The sequence below is a fragment of the Rhizophagus irregularis genome, chromosome 24 (assembly GCF_026210795.1).
Source record: "Rhizophagus irregularis chromosome 24, complete sequence".
In the NCBI taxonomy this organism is placed as follows: Eukaryota; Fungi; Glomeromycota; class Glomeromycetes; order Glomerales; family Glomeraceae; genus Rhizophagus; species Rhizophagus irregularis.
In genome coordinates, this window is record NC_089452.1 from 1,204,142 (window position 1) to 1,220,389 (window position 16,248).

Genomic DNA, 16,248 nt, shown 5'->3' on the forward strand with positions numbered 1-16,248 from the left:
ATATATACGGTATTAATATTCATTAAACTATTATTTAATTTAGATAGGACCCAGAAATATATAGGGTACACAGATGCGTCGCCATCATAGTGGAGTTGCATACAATTGAAAATTTTTTGATCCATAGCTAGGTCATCAAGATTACCAAAATTTCTATATTAAAAAATTAGTTAAATATATTTACTGTACGTATTTATTTAGTTAACCGCATTGTAATATTGAAGGAAACTTCTAAGGGTTGAAAAGTGAAATTTAACTATTTTGAAAAATATTATTGAAAAAATGGTAAAATAGGAAATTTTTTTTTCTTCACATTGGTATTTGATTTTATAAATAATATAGAAGCCATAATAAGTATTTTTGCAGGATTTGCTGTCTATTTCGTCAGTTCCGAAGTAACCGGAAGATTATTATGAATAAAGATTTAAAATAAAAAAAAATTAGTATAAAAAAGATTATGATCCGATAATCTGTAATTTATCGGACATTCGTATTTTATCGATAATTGTCCGGAGCGAAGCTATATGTTTATGAACGTTAATCACAAATTGGATCACGTGGAGAAATCCGTTTGTACGCACGAATACGTCACTGAAATTTGTGCTACATCGATAAAACAAAATAAATATAAACAAGATAAAAATAGAATAAAACTTGTGATACGTAATAAACAAGATACAAATTTTATCGCTCCGGAACCATAACGGTTTCCGTTTCCCTAGTCTAAAGTTTGAATTAGAGTTTGGAATCGATTAAGGTTAATCGATTAATTAATCGACTAAGACGGTTAATCGAATAAGGTATCTCAAAAATCGGTTAATCGATTAAAATTATCAACCCATAATTCTGGTCAAATTACCTAATGCGGCCCAGAGCTGTGAATTTTTGGTCACGTGTTCTCCGAACTTGGAAGAATTTGTATTAATTTTTTAATGATAATAATAATAAATAAGACTTTCCTATAACTAAATGTATGATCAAACCCAATTTTGTGCAATCTGCGGTCAAAAAAAAAAAAAATTTTTAATATTTTAATATTAATCGATTATTAATCGATTAGGGCCCTTGGTTAATCGATTATTAATCGGTTAAGGTTTTTTTGGTCGGTTCCAACCTCTAGTTTGAATTTTGATCCACAAACTTTATGAAGTTTCTCTATTACACATGCATCAAAGACTTAGGCATAAACCAATCAAACTTTACTGATAATGACTATTTCACACTTTGGATTCTACTGATATTTTTTTTAGAGCAAAATAATCATTATATTTTAGAGGGTTTACATTTGATAAGCGTTACGATTTAAGTTTCAATTTTTAAATTAAGATTTAATACTAATTTATTTCTAAAGTTGAGTTAAACTTTATATTTAAATTAAATATATCGAACTTTACAATATAGATAAATAAGACAAAGAACAAATTATCGGATTATTTAAAAATTAATATTAAATATATTAAATGAAATTGATTAAAATCCTATTATCATATTTCACTTTTTTCGTTGATTTAAAGATTATCCAAGTTTTCTTTGACTTCAGGATGTGCATTTTTTATAACCTTCTTATACCAATAAATTGCACCATGAATAATCTTTTTGTATACCCTACCTTTTTCATATAAAGATGCAAGACGTTTTTGGGCTTCAACATTTCCCCCTTGCTCTGCCTTTTGATACCAATAAATAGCTTTTTTTCGGTCCTTTTTTACCCCTTGCCCACAATAATATAAATAACCAAGGCTATTTTGCGCATTACTATCTCCTTTCTCAGCTGAATTTTCATAATATTCAAAAGCATTAACTTCATCTTTTTCTACTCCTTTACCTAATTCATAACATTTACCCAAGTTATATTGTGCTCCTTTATCTCCTTTTTCAGCTGCTAATCTATACCAATAAATAGCTTTTTCTAAGTTTATTTCTGTTCCATCACCATATTCATATAATATTCCAAGAATATTTTGTGCAATACTATGTCCTTTTTCAGCTACTTTTTTATATAATTCAAATGCTTTTAATTTATTAACTTCAGTTCCAATTCCATTGAAATAACAATATCCAAGTTGAAGTTGAGCGTCTAAATGTTCTTCTTTGGCTGGTTTTTCATAATACTCAAAAGCTACAAATTCATCTTTCTCAACTCCTATTCCTAATCTATAACATTGACCCAAATTATATAATGCCATGGCATGGTCTTTTTTAGCTGCTTCTTCATATAGTTCAATTGCTTTTGTTTTATTAACTTCAGTTCCAATCCCATTAAAATAACAATATCCAAGTTGAAATTGAGCATTTAAATATCCTCCTTCAGCTGACTTTTTATAATATTCAAAAGCTCTAAATTCACTTTTTTCTACTCCCTTACCTAATTCATAACATTGGCCCAGATTGTATAATGCTACTATTTCTCCTTTTTCAGCTGCTTTATTATACCAGTAAATAGCCTTTTTTAAATCTTTCTCTGTTTCTTCACCATATTCATATAATGATCCAAGATTATTTTGAGCCATAGTATGTTCTTTTTCAGCTGCTTCTTTATAATATTCAACTGCCTTCATTTTATTAATTTCAACTCCAATTCCATTATAAAAGCAGCAACCAAGTTTATATTGAGCATCCAAATATCCTTTTTCAGCTGATTTATTATAATATTCAAATGCTTTAATTTCATCTTTTTCAACACCTATTCCTAATTCATAAGATTCACCTAAATTATATAATGCACTAGCATTTCCATTTGCTGCTGCCATTTGATACCAATAAATAGCTCTTTTTCGGTCCTTTTTTACCCCTTGCCCACAATCATATAAATAACCAAGGTTATTTTGCGCATTACTATCTCCTTTTTCAGCTGATTTTTCATAATATTCAAATGCTTTTACATGATTAATGTCAGTTCCAATTCCTTTATAATAGCAATATCCAAGTTGAAATTGAGCATCTAAATATCCTGATTCGGCTGACTTTTTATAATATTTAAAAGCATTAACTTCATCTTTTTCTACTCCTTTACCTAATTCATAACATTGACCCAAGTTATATTGTGCTCCTTTATCTCCTTTTTCAGCTGCTCTATTATACCAATAAATAGCTTCTTCTAAGTTTTTTTCTGTTCCATCTTCGTACTCATATAATACTCCAAGAATATATTGTGCAATACTATGTCCTTTTTCAGCTACTTTTTCATATAACTCAAATGCTTTTAATTTATTATGTTCAGTTCCAATTCCATTAATATAACAATATCCAAGTTGAAGTTGAGCGTCTAAATGTTCTACTTTGGCTAGTTTTTCATAATACTTGAAAGCTATAACTTCATCTTTCTCAACTTCTATTCCTAATCTAAAACATTGACCCAAATTATATAATGCCATGGCATGGTCTTTTTTAGCTGCTTCCTCATATAGTTCAATTGCTTTTGTTTTATTAACTTCAGTTCCAATCCCATTAAAATAACAATATCCAAGTTGAAATTGAGCATTTAAATATCCTCCTTCAGCTGACTTTTTATAATATTCAAAAGCTCTAATTTCACTTTTTTCTACTCCCTTACCTAATTCATAACATTGACCTAAGTTATATTTTGCCATCTCATTTCCACCTTCAGCTGCTTTATTATACCAGTAAATAGCATTTTCTAGATCTTTTTCTGTCCCTTTCTCATATTCATATAATAGTGCAAGATTATTTTGTGCAATATTATGTCCTTTTTCAGCTACCTTTTTATATAATTCAAATGCTTTTGATTTATTGACTTTAACTCCGATCCCTATATCATAATAATATCCAAGTTTAAATTGAGCATCCAAATATCCTTTTTTAGCTGACTTTTCATAATATTCAAAAGCTTTAATTTCATCCTTCTCAACTCCTTTTCCTGATTCATAACATTGGGCCAGGTTGTATAATGCTACTGTTTCTCCTTTTTCAGCTGCTTCATTATACCAATAAATAGCCTTTTCTAAATCTACTTCTGTTCCTTCACCATATTCATACAATGATCCAAGATTATTTTGAGCCATCTCATTTCCACCTTCAGCTGCTTTATTATACCAATAAATAGCCTTTTCTACTTTTGATTTATTAACTTCAGCTCTGATTCCTTTATCATAATAATATCCAAGTTTAAATTGAGCATCCAAATATCCTTTTTCAGCTGACTTTTCATAATATTCTAAAGCTTTAATTTCATCCTTTTCAACTTCTTTTCCTGATTCATAACATTGACCCAGATTGTATAATGCTCCTATTTCTCCTTTTTCAGCTGCTTTATTATACCAATAAATAGCTTTTTCTAAATCTTTTTCTGTTCCTTCACCATATTCGTATAATAATCCAAGATAATTTTGAGCCATAATATGTTCTTTTTTAGCTGCTTCTTTATAATATTCAATTGCCTTCATTTTATTAATTTCAGCTCCAATTCCATTATAATAGCAGCAACCAAGTTTATATTGAGCATCCAAATATCCTTTTTCAGCTGACTTTTCATAATATTCAAATGCTTTAATTTTATCTTTTTCAACTCCTTTTCCTGATTCATAACATTGACCCAGATTGTATAATGCTACCATTTCTCCTTTTTCAGCTGCTTTATTATACCAATAAATAGCCTTTTCTAAATCTTTTTCTGTTTCTTCACCATATTCATATAATAATCCAAGATAATTTTGAGCCATAGTATGTTCGTTTTCAGCTGCTTCTTTATAATATTCAATTGCCTTCATTTTATTAATTTCAGCTCCAATTCCATTATAATAGCAGCAACCAAGTTTATATTGAGCATCCAAATATCCTTTTTTAGCTGACTTTTTATAATATTCTAAAGCTTTAATTTCATCTTTTTCTACTCCTTTACCTAATTCATAACATTGACCCAAGTTATATATTGCCATCTCATTCCCATCTTCGGCTGCTTTATTATACCAATAAAAAGCCTCTTTTAAATCTTTTTCTGTCCCTTCCCCATATTCATATAATAGTCCAAGGTTATTTTGTGCAATATTATGTCCTTTTTCAGCTACCTTTCTATATAATTTAAATGCTTTTGGTTTATTAACTTCAGCTCCGATTCCTTTATCATAACAATATCCAAGTTGGAGTTGAGCATCCAAATGTCCTTTTTCGGCTGATCTCTCATAATATTTAAGAGCCTTAATTTCATCTTTCTCAACTCCTATTCCTAATCTATAACATTGACCCAAATTATATAATGCTACTATTTCTCCTTTTTCAGCTGCTCTATTATACCAATAAATGGCTTTATCTAAGTTTTTTTCTGTTCCTTCACCATATTCATATAATAATCCAACATTATTTTGAGCTATCAAATGATTTTTTTTGGCTGCTTTTTTAAATAACTTAAATGCTTCTAATTTATCAACTTTAGTTCCAACTCCTAAATAATAACATATTGCAAGTTGTAAATATCCATATATGTCTTCTTTTTTGAATAATTTTGTATATATTTCAAATGCTTTGCTTTCATTTTTTTCTACTCCTTTTCCAAGTTCATAACACTTTCCTAAGTAAATTGATGCAATTTTGTTGTTATTATTTGCTGACATTTGATACCAATAAAAAGCTTCATTTGGATCTACATCAGTTCCTATACCATATCCATAATAATTGGCAAGATAAAGCTGTCCACAAATACTTTCATTATTTACAGTTTTTTTTATCCAATAAATTGCTAAGTTATGATCAATTTTAGTTCCAATTCCATGTCTATAAAATATGCTTAAGTATACTTGCGCGATAGGGTAATTGTCCTTTGCTGCTTTTGAAATTAATTTAAATGCATTTTCATCATTGTTTTCTTCTAAAGTAAATTCATTAAAATAAAAAAATCCAAGAAAAAAGATGTAAGATGATTTTGTTTGATTTTCTTTAAGCCATTCAAAAATATTACTTGATGTCTGATTTGAGAGAGATATACAATGGTTAATGAAATGTTTTGTCTCTTTAATACTATTTTCTTCTTCTTGTGTTTTAATCAAAAGTATAATTAAATTATCAATAAGAGTATTTATATCATCTGCTATGTTGAATATTTCTAAAAATAATTTTTCTGCTAGATCTAATATGTCTGAGTTAACTTCATTATTCAAATGATCCAGTATTATTTTACTCAGATATAGTTCAGAATTATTACTCATCATATATTCTATAGAATTATTACTAAGCATACATGCTAAATTAGGTATAATTGATTGAGAATGGTTCTCTTGTAATAATTCTGTCTTGTTTTCCAAAGAATTAATCTCATCATTATTTTCTCCAAAAATTATTTGCTTAAGAAATTTAACGACTTGATGTATAGTAGGGCGTTTAGTTGGATCATCTTCCCAACATACTAAAAGAAATTAAAAAAATTAATATTCTTAATTAATTATATAATAACATATGCCCTATAAAAAGTGTTTGTCTGATAAATATTCGTAATGTGGTCTATTTTCCGAACACTCGCACGTTATTGTACAATATTTGTTACAATTTAATACAAGATGCAGAGATTGAGAATTTTCGACCACGTAAAAAACGTACAATATCATGATAATTGTCCAATAAATGTCAAGTAAATGTTCGGAACGGGGTCAATTTCCGAACAAAAAACTGAACAGTGTTTGGACAACTTTTTTTTATAGGGATGATAACTTCAGTTAATAGGACCCAGAAATATATATAAAAGGGTCAGGTTTGAGTTTGCGTATTTTGAACTAAAAAAAAAATCATGAAAATCTTTCCTTTTTTGGATAATTTTTGATAATACCAGTCAGAACTTTATTTCCTATTATAGTACCGACTGACATTATCATAATTCCGGCCCTGAAAAAATGCGTACAGCAAAATTTTTTTCATCACCTGACCCCTATATATATATTTCTGGGTCCTAGTTAATATTTACCTTTATATAAATTACTATATTCAATAGGAGTATCCTAGGACCCCGAAATATATATGTAGAGGTCAGGTCCAGAAGTGGTCCAAAATACGCATTCTTTCAGGGCCGGAATTACGATAATTTCAGCCATTATCTAAATTAGGAAATATTATTTTGGCTGGGATTATCCATAAAAGGAATGATCTACATGATTTTTTTGACTCATTATACGCAAACTCTGACCTGACCCTTTTATGTATATTTCGGGGTCCTAGTATCCTTGACAGTTTTTTCTCTTTGTCCTTTTATAATATTCATGATCAAATTTGCATCATATTCTACATTTTCAGCATAAAAAGGTCTATGTCCACTTGAAATTTGCCAAAGGAGGACTCCTACACTATAAATATCAGACTTTGCATTTAATTTATATGGTTGGCTTTTATCCTTAATATTATTCAAATATTTTGGGTCAATATAAGGAACAACACCAAGAACATTTGCTGAATTATATAATATATCAGTTATTTTTCTTGATAAACCAAAGTCCGCTAACTTTATTTTATTTTGATGTACAAGTACATTTTGCGCATGCTATATTTGGTAAGAATGTTAAGAATGTTTATTTAACTTTATTGATATAAATAACAAAAAAATACTCAATAAATTATTTATTACATTACCAAATCACAGTGAATAATTCCTTCATTATTTAGACATTCTACAGCATTAGCAAGTTGGAGCGCTAATTGATATTTATCATTCCATTCAAGTTTATTAAAATTCTCTTTCAAATAGGATTGTAATGGTCCACAATCAGCATACTCCATAACTAATAAATATTTGTTTTCTAATTTTGAGATTCCATAAAATCGAATAATATTTGAATGGTAATCAACTTCACGTTGCATTTTTATCTAATATTATAAATATAATAATATTAAGGACAAAAAGAACACATTATTGTAATGTTTATAATAATAATTTACCTCATTAACAATTTCTTTGATAGTTAAGTTAAATGGATATTTCAGAGCCATAACAGTATCAGAATCTTTCCGATTTACACGAAAAACTTTTCCAAAAGAACCATTACTTATTTCTTCTTTATTAGTGAATTCAGCGTAATCATAATATTTAATATAATTTTCTGATATTGCATTTTCTAACCAATCTATATAAGTATTAGAATCTTTTTCAGTTGTTTCCGTCATGGTTTTCAAGTAAAAAATCTTATTTGAATTACAATATTACTCGATAATTTGAATATGTTTTAAATGGAAAATCCTAAATACAATGTTTATAGTACCACAAATTTTCAAAATTGCCACATGACCAAATTTGACTTTATTTATTCCGCAAACACAATTATGCAGTGATAAGAATTACTACAGTTCTAGATTAAATCACAACTTGCTAAAAATGTATATTTAAAGGATAAATATTCAATAAACATATTTTTTTTACGAAACACCGAAATGTTGTATTAACTAAAATCATAACGCACCAAATTTGTAATTTGTTGCACAAAGAGAGCGATCATTGGAATTTTAAATTTTGTAATATGTGATTTCAATATATATATATGTTTTGTTATAATAAAGTAAAATTCTATTATAAAAGAAGAGAAATTATAGTTTCATTTGAAGTGACTAATAAAGAAATACCAATTTTATAAGCTTTATATGAAAGAATTATATAGGCACCCCTTTTGTGTGTGCCAGGTTCGTGACGCAGTAAATTTTTAAAAAACATCATTAAGGATTTTTTCTTCCACATAAAGTTTTTAAACTCTTATTGTAGATGTAATTTCACCTGCTCTGCAAGTTTAATTAGGATTCGGAAGAAGGTTATGAATGCCGATTTCGACTTTACATATAAATGATTGATTCTACCGTCTTTGTCGATCGTTTCCAAAAATGGGTTTCGTGAAAGAAAAATTTTTGTTAAATAAGTCAATAATGATATCCTTTGTCGCTCTATAAGTAAACTTGAAGAGCAGCTAAAATTACAACTATCTAGTAATTTTTAAGTTATATGTTATTAAAAAAAAAAAATTTTCTCGTTGCTCCACAATCTGCTGGCTGCGCCACGAACCTGGCACACAAAAAAGGGGATGCATTATATAGTAAGTATTACGTCATAACCGTAGTTTTTACAATGATAGTGTTCCGGTCAAACCTGGGTTATTGACCCGTCTTGTATTTAGGGGTCGGGCTGTGGTCGCATGATTTGATGACCCGTAACCCGCATGAACTCGACCCAACCCGTCAAGTCGGGTTATACCTTTATTTTGACCCGGTGACCCTATTATATTTTTAACTAAAAATTTCTATATTAAATACAACTTGACGGGTCGAATCCGGGTTATCCGAGTCAGAGTATAATCAGGTCAAGTCGAATCCGAGTCATTATTTTGCGCTTGGGTCGAGTTCGAATACACCTTAAAACCCGATCCGACTCAACCCCTTCGGAACACTAAATGAAAAACTATATGATACAATAATTTATGATAATTAATCCATTCATATGTTAAAATTTTTTTAATCTGGATAATGTTTTTTTTAAAAAAAAAATTCCCGTGACTCCCAATTGGATGATTAGAAATTTCGATTAAAAACACTTTTTACTTATAGTCTTTTGACTTTCTGTGACGTCATTTATAGTTTCTTAGTGGACATAAAAATATCGCACAAAAAAAATTTGCAGTCCGAGTTCAAGTCGATCAAGCTGACCCATTTTAAGGACTTATAAGCCGGAGCTATAAATCTAGTGTTAAATCTACGTACTATAGGCTTATTATATTTATGTAAATTGAGCCAAAAATTTAAGTTTATATATCATCCACCGATGCATAATATGAGGTCATTTCCATGGGGTGTTTCGCTAATCCAGTTCCGGTTAATGAATTTTGATGCTAACGGAAAAAGTTTAGTAATACGCATTAATGTATTTTTTTATAAACATATACGTAAAATACAAAATTGTTTTTTAATGAATTTATTTCCGGTCTTCTGTGGCTCGCTCGGGACGGTGTGATGAGCTGTAGCAGTATTTCCGCAGGTATCAAAAAATTTTTTCAGTTTTTAGATCATTTTTTTTTATTTTAAAATCTCGTTAACCGATATTTTTTTCAAAAACTTTTTTTTTCAACTTTTTTTAAATCATTTTTTTTAAAAAAATTTTTTCCTTCATTCGGTTTAGTTTTTTTTTCTAAAACTTTTTTCATTTTTCTTTTTCGATTTGGTTTTTTTTGAGCCGAATTTTTTTAAAATTTTTTTCCTTTATAATCTATACTATATACAATTTTTTTATATATTGTTATATAGTACATTATTTATTTTTATTTTTTAGACTTGAATCTAGATCAGTAATCGGATTGACGCTGCGATGTTACGGTAAGCACCTTTTTTTCATCCTTATTTTCAATAATATTTTTTTCCTAATTATTCTTTTTTCGTTCTTTCACCCAGCCGAATGATGCTGCGGTGCTACGGCAAGCGCCTTTTTTTTCGATTTTTAATTTTAATATTTTTTTTTCCGAATTATTTTTTACTAATTTTTTTCCCTATTTTTTTTTTTATTCTTTCACCTTTGAGGTTTGGATCAAAGTCAGTACTCGAAATAAATATTTTTTTGGGAATTGTTAACCGTCACCTGGGTATTCAATCACGTGATAGATTTAATATTTTTGATTGGCCAGATTGGCCACATGATTGCGTCATGTTATTCGGTTCTTTCGGTCTCAAGGTATTTTTCTTTTCTTTTATTTTTATTTCTAACTTACATTCTGCTTACACTTTGTTTCTTATTACTCTATTTCATTATTTTTAGGTCCTTTAGTCCTTCCGGTTCTGCAATTAAGGTTCGGTTGTTTTTCACTTTACGTTTCGTTTCTTACTCATTTTTTTTATTTTTTTTATTTTGTTTCTGTTTCATATTTCGTTTTTCACAAATTTTATTTCATTTTTTTTTTAGATATTTTAGTTCTTTCGGTTCTACAATTAATAAAGGTATGTTTATTTATTTATTAATTTATTTTTCGTTTCTATCTTATATTTCGTTTCTTACTAACTTATTTTTTTTTACTATTTTTACTTGGTTTCCTATCATTACCCAACCTCCTATCATGATCATTTTTTTATTTTTTGTATTATTTCTCATTATTCCATCCTTCCGTCTCCCATCACTCCTCTTCGTCTCCCAGCATGTCCTATTTCTCCTTTTTGTTTCCTATCACTTCTCATTACTTTTTCATCTTCTATTACTCCATTGTTGTTTCATTTTTTTATTAGCATCTTTCTCCTTGATCATTGTAATTTACCTATCTTTATTATTTATTATTGTTGTTTTTTTATTTGTATCACTTCATTAAGAGTAAATACGGTGATTTTTTTCTTTAAAAAAAATTTTTTGCAAACATATTTATTCAAAATAATCTTATTTAATGAAATTTTATTTGCAATTATTAAAATTTAAGTCACACATTTACGATTTTAGACTTCGCGATCAAAAATTAGCTAAGTTAAAAAAATCAGCCATCAGCCAATTAATAAATTTACTATATACTATTGTACATCATGTGACATATTTGAAAAAAAACCCAGGCGAGGCGACAATTGCCCAGGCGACGGTTAGCAATCCCCCCTTTTTATTTGAATAAGTATGTTTTGTATGATTTTTTTTTAGTTGAAGCTGTATTACAAACGTAAACCATAATCGTTGCTAAATTTATTATGTGATTGGACCTGGATTATTACAGAAATCGTGGAAGATATAGAAGTTTTGATAGAAAAATATAAATCAGAAGGAGCAATTAAAAATTACAGAGGTGATTTGGTGTTGTAAATCTTAATTAATTATTTTTTTGTTCAATGTAAGGTATTTTATATAAATAAATTTATACTTTATTTAAATATTATCATCGTCTGTTTAAAACAAAAAATATTCATTATTGATATATGAACAAATATTGGTAATAGATTACTAAAGGTGAACGCTCTCCAGAATCCTTTTTTGTTTGGCGGATTAGTCATTCTGCTAAATATGTAGGCAGTATGACTTGGATTGACATATTGATACTAATTAGAGAAGCCACTATATTATATTTGCTCGTAAAATATAATAAATAGTGTAAATAAATAATTATTTAGCCTGATCATTTATTTTTAATTTATTTATTTTTTTTTGTTTGTTAATATTTGATTTTTTTCATTTTAATTAATTATTTTAAAATATTAAGAAGGAAAACGTAGTTTATAACATTATTATAACATTTACACTAAGACTTATATGGTACATTGGTACACCAGTATTGACAAATCTATCATCGCTTGTTCAGATGATCACAATTCCACTATGTTGTGAAATATTTATACTGTAGGTCTAGACTCATAGGAAGCAATATAATGATACATAAAAACTTTATTAAGTAATTAAGTTTTTATATTTATAATTGTAAAAATAGAAATAAGATTAAATAAAAAAGAAAATATTTTAATAGGTTACTATGAACGTGGTTCAATGGTTGTTTTTACGTACAAATAATTTAACTTATAAATTTAACTAAAAATCTTACTATATATATTAACTTGATTTATCCATCTTGTAGTCTTATACATAATTTATTGAAATTTTACTTACAGAATAAATAGAAAAAAACAGAACATTTCATTGGTCAAATTTCATATACGTTGAACGCATAACGCCGACCAATTGTGTTTGAATCTTTGAATCTATAGCGTTTCTCATTATTTTGCTTTTATCACATTTCTAACTAATTGAGTTGAAAAAAAAATCTACTGTTTTGAACATTTTTGAGATGTTTTTTAAAAAGATTGCTCAAAATCTAATAGTAAAAATATTCGTTTATCGAACAATGGTAAAATGATTGCGATATATTTTAGAGGTGATTTTCATTCTTTGTGTATACGTGGAATAAAATTTCAAAACCACCACAAACAAGTCATCATTTGCGACAAATATTTCCTGTCTATTACGAAAAAAATACCAAGAAAAATTATCAAACATATATTAAAATTGTCTTAAACCACGCACAACATATATAATAAGTCGGTACATAAATTCTTTATTTATTTAATGTACAAGCAACACTTACAGGATACAAAGTTAAACCCAAATATGAATTATCTTATTACAATACCACATGAGCATCAGCTAATACTTTATCTATAATATTTTTATAATCTCCCACTATAAGTTCAAACTTGTCAGATCTCAAACGTTCCATGGCCATAAAATAACGATGAGGGTAGTGATTATGAAAATATCCTGGGATGAAAGATTCAATTTTATCCATAGTACAATCTTCCGATGAATGGTTTTCATAATAATCATTATAGGATTCTATATTATGTTTACCAAGAATAACATTTAAAACATTATTTAATGTAATCTCACTATCTTCATAATCCTTCCTATCATCAATAAGTTTTTGTCTCAACAAGTCCTCCATCGATCCCAAGTTATCATCTACCTCATCATCATCATCATTATTTTTTTCACGAAAGACTATACCTTTAGGTTTATTGTTATCTAGAAAGAGATGAACTTTATAACCGATACTATAATAATTAAGGATGTCATCTTTCGTGATATATCGACGTAATACACCGTACAAATGTTGTGGTGGCATTTTAGTAACGATATCATTGGTATTAACGATTCGCCAAAGCGTTTTGTTTTCTTCAAAATTTTTGTGAAAGATGCCATTGAATGAAGATGCGAATTCTTTATCTCCTACGGCTGGTCCAGCAAAAACATAAGCGTCTCGTAACACACAGTATTCCGGAAGAGTACCAATCTTTATAAGCCTGAAAAACAAAAGAAGTAAAATTTAATACCCAATATATTTTTAACTTAAAAATTTAAAATCTGGTATAAAAAAAATCACCTTGCATAGAAAACCTGTGCCAAAGCCGCGCCAAGTGAATGACCAGTTATCCAAATGTTAACTTTTTTTTTGTTTCTCTCATGCATCTTTTTGGCTATATTACATATAGCCTCAACCATTCGTTTAGCAGGATAGCTTTCTTTAGTTTCATCCGAAGTTTTAGGGAAAAAATTATCATAAAAACCTTTATGAATCTCTCCAAACACGAATTGGCTTGCATCCACTCGCATAAAAAGAAAATCTGTTAACCACTCAGTAAAATTTGTTGGTGATGTACCTTTAAATGTTATAACAATGAAATTATTCTCTTGATTATTTTTATGTTCGGATAAATACATTCCAGAAAATAGAGAATCAGGACTGTTAAGTTCCGAGAGTGGTAGAAAATTAAACTTCAAATCTTTGGCTTTTTTATCGATATCTTCATACGCTTCACGACATTCATCTATAAGATCTTCGAAGTCATCACCCTCATGAATTTTTAATTTCTTATAAACTTCACGAACTTTATCAACTTTTTGGTCGTAGATGATGGTGCTTAGTATTAATAGAGTTTCAACCATATCGAGATTAAAGACTTTTGAATTACGATTGTTAGAACCTAATGCATTACGACCCTTTTGTACAATATCTTTTATATCATCTAATCCTTTTTTTGCAGTCATAAGATTCCATTTATCCTCATTATAGAGTTCGAAATCAAATATCTTAATCATCTTGCATATTTCTAAAATAATATTCACTGGAAAGAGTATTAAGGAAGTAATAAAAAAAGATAAGATCATGAACATAAAATTAAATGGTTGACTTAGTGGAAGCGTCAGATCTGTAAAAAGAGATAGTAAAATATGACTGGCCATAACATGAATAAAACGAATATATTCTAAAGTCGTTTTAAGTAATGAAAATATTTGTTTTTCCATAATAAATTCTACCCATTTTGATGGTCTTGGAATGTAAGATAAGTCATTTAAAAAATATAAGTAAAATTCTCTATCTTCCATTTCATTCATGACGGATTTCTTTTTTTTTTTTTTTATTATTACGAAAACAACTTTTATGGGGTATTTATTATTTCCCAGGATCAACATAGCATGCTATTACATAATCGACTATACTTAGTTGGCAATTTTTGATTGATGAACATTGCCAAGTATAGACGCCAATCTTAATCTGCATGTGAATTGTGAACCAAGAAATAAATTCATGTGAAACTGACTTCATATAGAAATAGACTGGACAACTGAAAATTGGTCTTTTCTCAAAAAAAAGACCGGATCACCAGAACACGTGCCAATCGTACCATTACCAAATTAGCAATTAAAAGAAAGCAAAAGCTTGACAACTATATATTTACTGTATAAATATTGAATTGAACAATATCTTCCACTAAATTCCTAAACATTGTTTATTTAATAAAATTAATTTTCGCTTTTTATTCCAAATAAAAAAATAACTTACGTAATTGACGATCAAATGATTGCTGTTTCCATAAAATTATATTAACTTTTAGATAATAATTCTGGTAAATAATTTCTGAGTACAATATTTATTAGTATTATGAAAGATATATCAAGTAGCCTATTACTATTTCCGATCTCTTTTAACTCCTTCGTTTTCACCTAATGGCTTTAATGTTTCACGATTTGAAAATTTGATTGAAAAATATATAATTTTAACGTTTTTAATTTTTTAAAATAAATATTTTTATGTATTTAAATCTTTATATATGAATTATTTTTTAAATATGATGTTCAAAGAATTTTATTTGACAATTTTATAACAAAATTATTATATTCTAAACATAAAAAAATGACGTTTGTGAGTATAGCAGAATATTTAAGTTTATTATATAATTATCATCAAATTTAATAATAATAATATTAGTACAATGATTTTTGTACGCCTAAAATTTCATTTTATACAAATTTTCTGCCTTGACTATTTTGATTTATTAATGACGCATATCAGTGAATCGGAAAAATACAATACTTTATTAGCCCGAAAAAAAATTAATCTAGTGAATCAAATATCTCTGATAAAAATACTGATATGGTAAACACAAATAATTGTTCGTATTACAATAAACCTTAAGCTGAAGAATTATGGTGTAAAGAATGTATTAATTCTTTAGAAAAATTAGCAAAAAATGGTGATAAAAAAGCAATGTTTAATTTAGCTAAATGTTATCATGGTGGAAATGGAACAGAAAACAACTTTGAGGAAGCCTTCTATTGGTATCAAAAATCAGCAGAAAATGGTTATACTTATGCAATGTTTAATTTAGCTTACAGTTATAGTAATGGAGAAGGTAATTTAGCTAAATGTTATAAAAATGGAAAAGGAACAGAAAAGAATTTTGAAAAAGCCTTTTATTGGTATCAAAAATCAGCAGAAAATAGTTATACTTATGGCAATGTTTAATTTAGCCATATGTTATACATGTAAAGGT

The 16,248-nt window shown here is 28.0% G+C and overlaps 4 protein-coding genes across 4 annotated transcripts; 1 reads left to right on the top strand and 3 right to left on the bottom strand.

Moving 5' to 3' along the window:
• Positions 1–1,508: 1,508 nt before the first annotated feature.
• OCT59_015981 (uncharacterized protein) lies at positions 1,509–6,554 on the bottom strand (the record flags this gene model as incomplete). Its single annotated transcript, XM_066132178.1, has 2 exons — positions 1,509–6,355; positions 6,494–6,554. 2 exons carry the CDS (start codon positions 6,552–6,554, stop codon positions 1,509–1,511), a joined length of 4,908 nt encoding a protein of 1,635 aa, XP_066003192.1.
• Positions 6,555–7,135: 581 nt separating this feature from the next.
• On the bottom strand, positions 7,136–8,097 carry OCT59_015982 (uncharacterized protein; the record flags this gene model as incomplete). Its single annotated transcript, XM_066132179.1, has 3 exons — positions 7,136–7,477; positions 7,567–7,800; positions 7,873–8,097. 3 exons carry the CDS (start codon positions 8,095–8,097, stop codon positions 7,136–7,138), a joined length of 801 nt encoding a protein of 266 aa, XP_066003193.1.
• A 4,836-nt stretch (positions 8,098–12,933) lies between these two features.
• On the bottom strand, positions 12,934–14,809 carry OCT59_015983 (uncharacterized protein; the record flags this gene model as incomplete). Its single annotated transcript, XM_025311026.2, has 2 exons — positions 12,934–13,716; positions 13,797–14,809. 2 exons carry the CDS (start codon positions 14,807–14,809, stop codon positions 13,038–13,040), a joined length of 1,692 nt encoding a protein of 563 aa, XP_025175815.1. The 3' UTR covers positions 12,934–13,037.
• A 1,153-nt stretch (positions 14,810–15,962) lies between these two features.
• OCT59_015984 (uncharacterized protein) lies at positions 15,963–16,220 on the top strand (the record flags this gene model as incomplete). The annotated part of the gene is made up of 1 exon (XM_025326497.2): positions 15,963–16,220. The coding sequence occupies one exon, from the start codon at positions 15,963–15,965 to the stop codon at positions 16,218–16,220; it is 258 nt and encodes an 85-aa protein (XP_025175814.2).
• Positions 16,221–16,248: the final 28 nt, after the last annotated feature.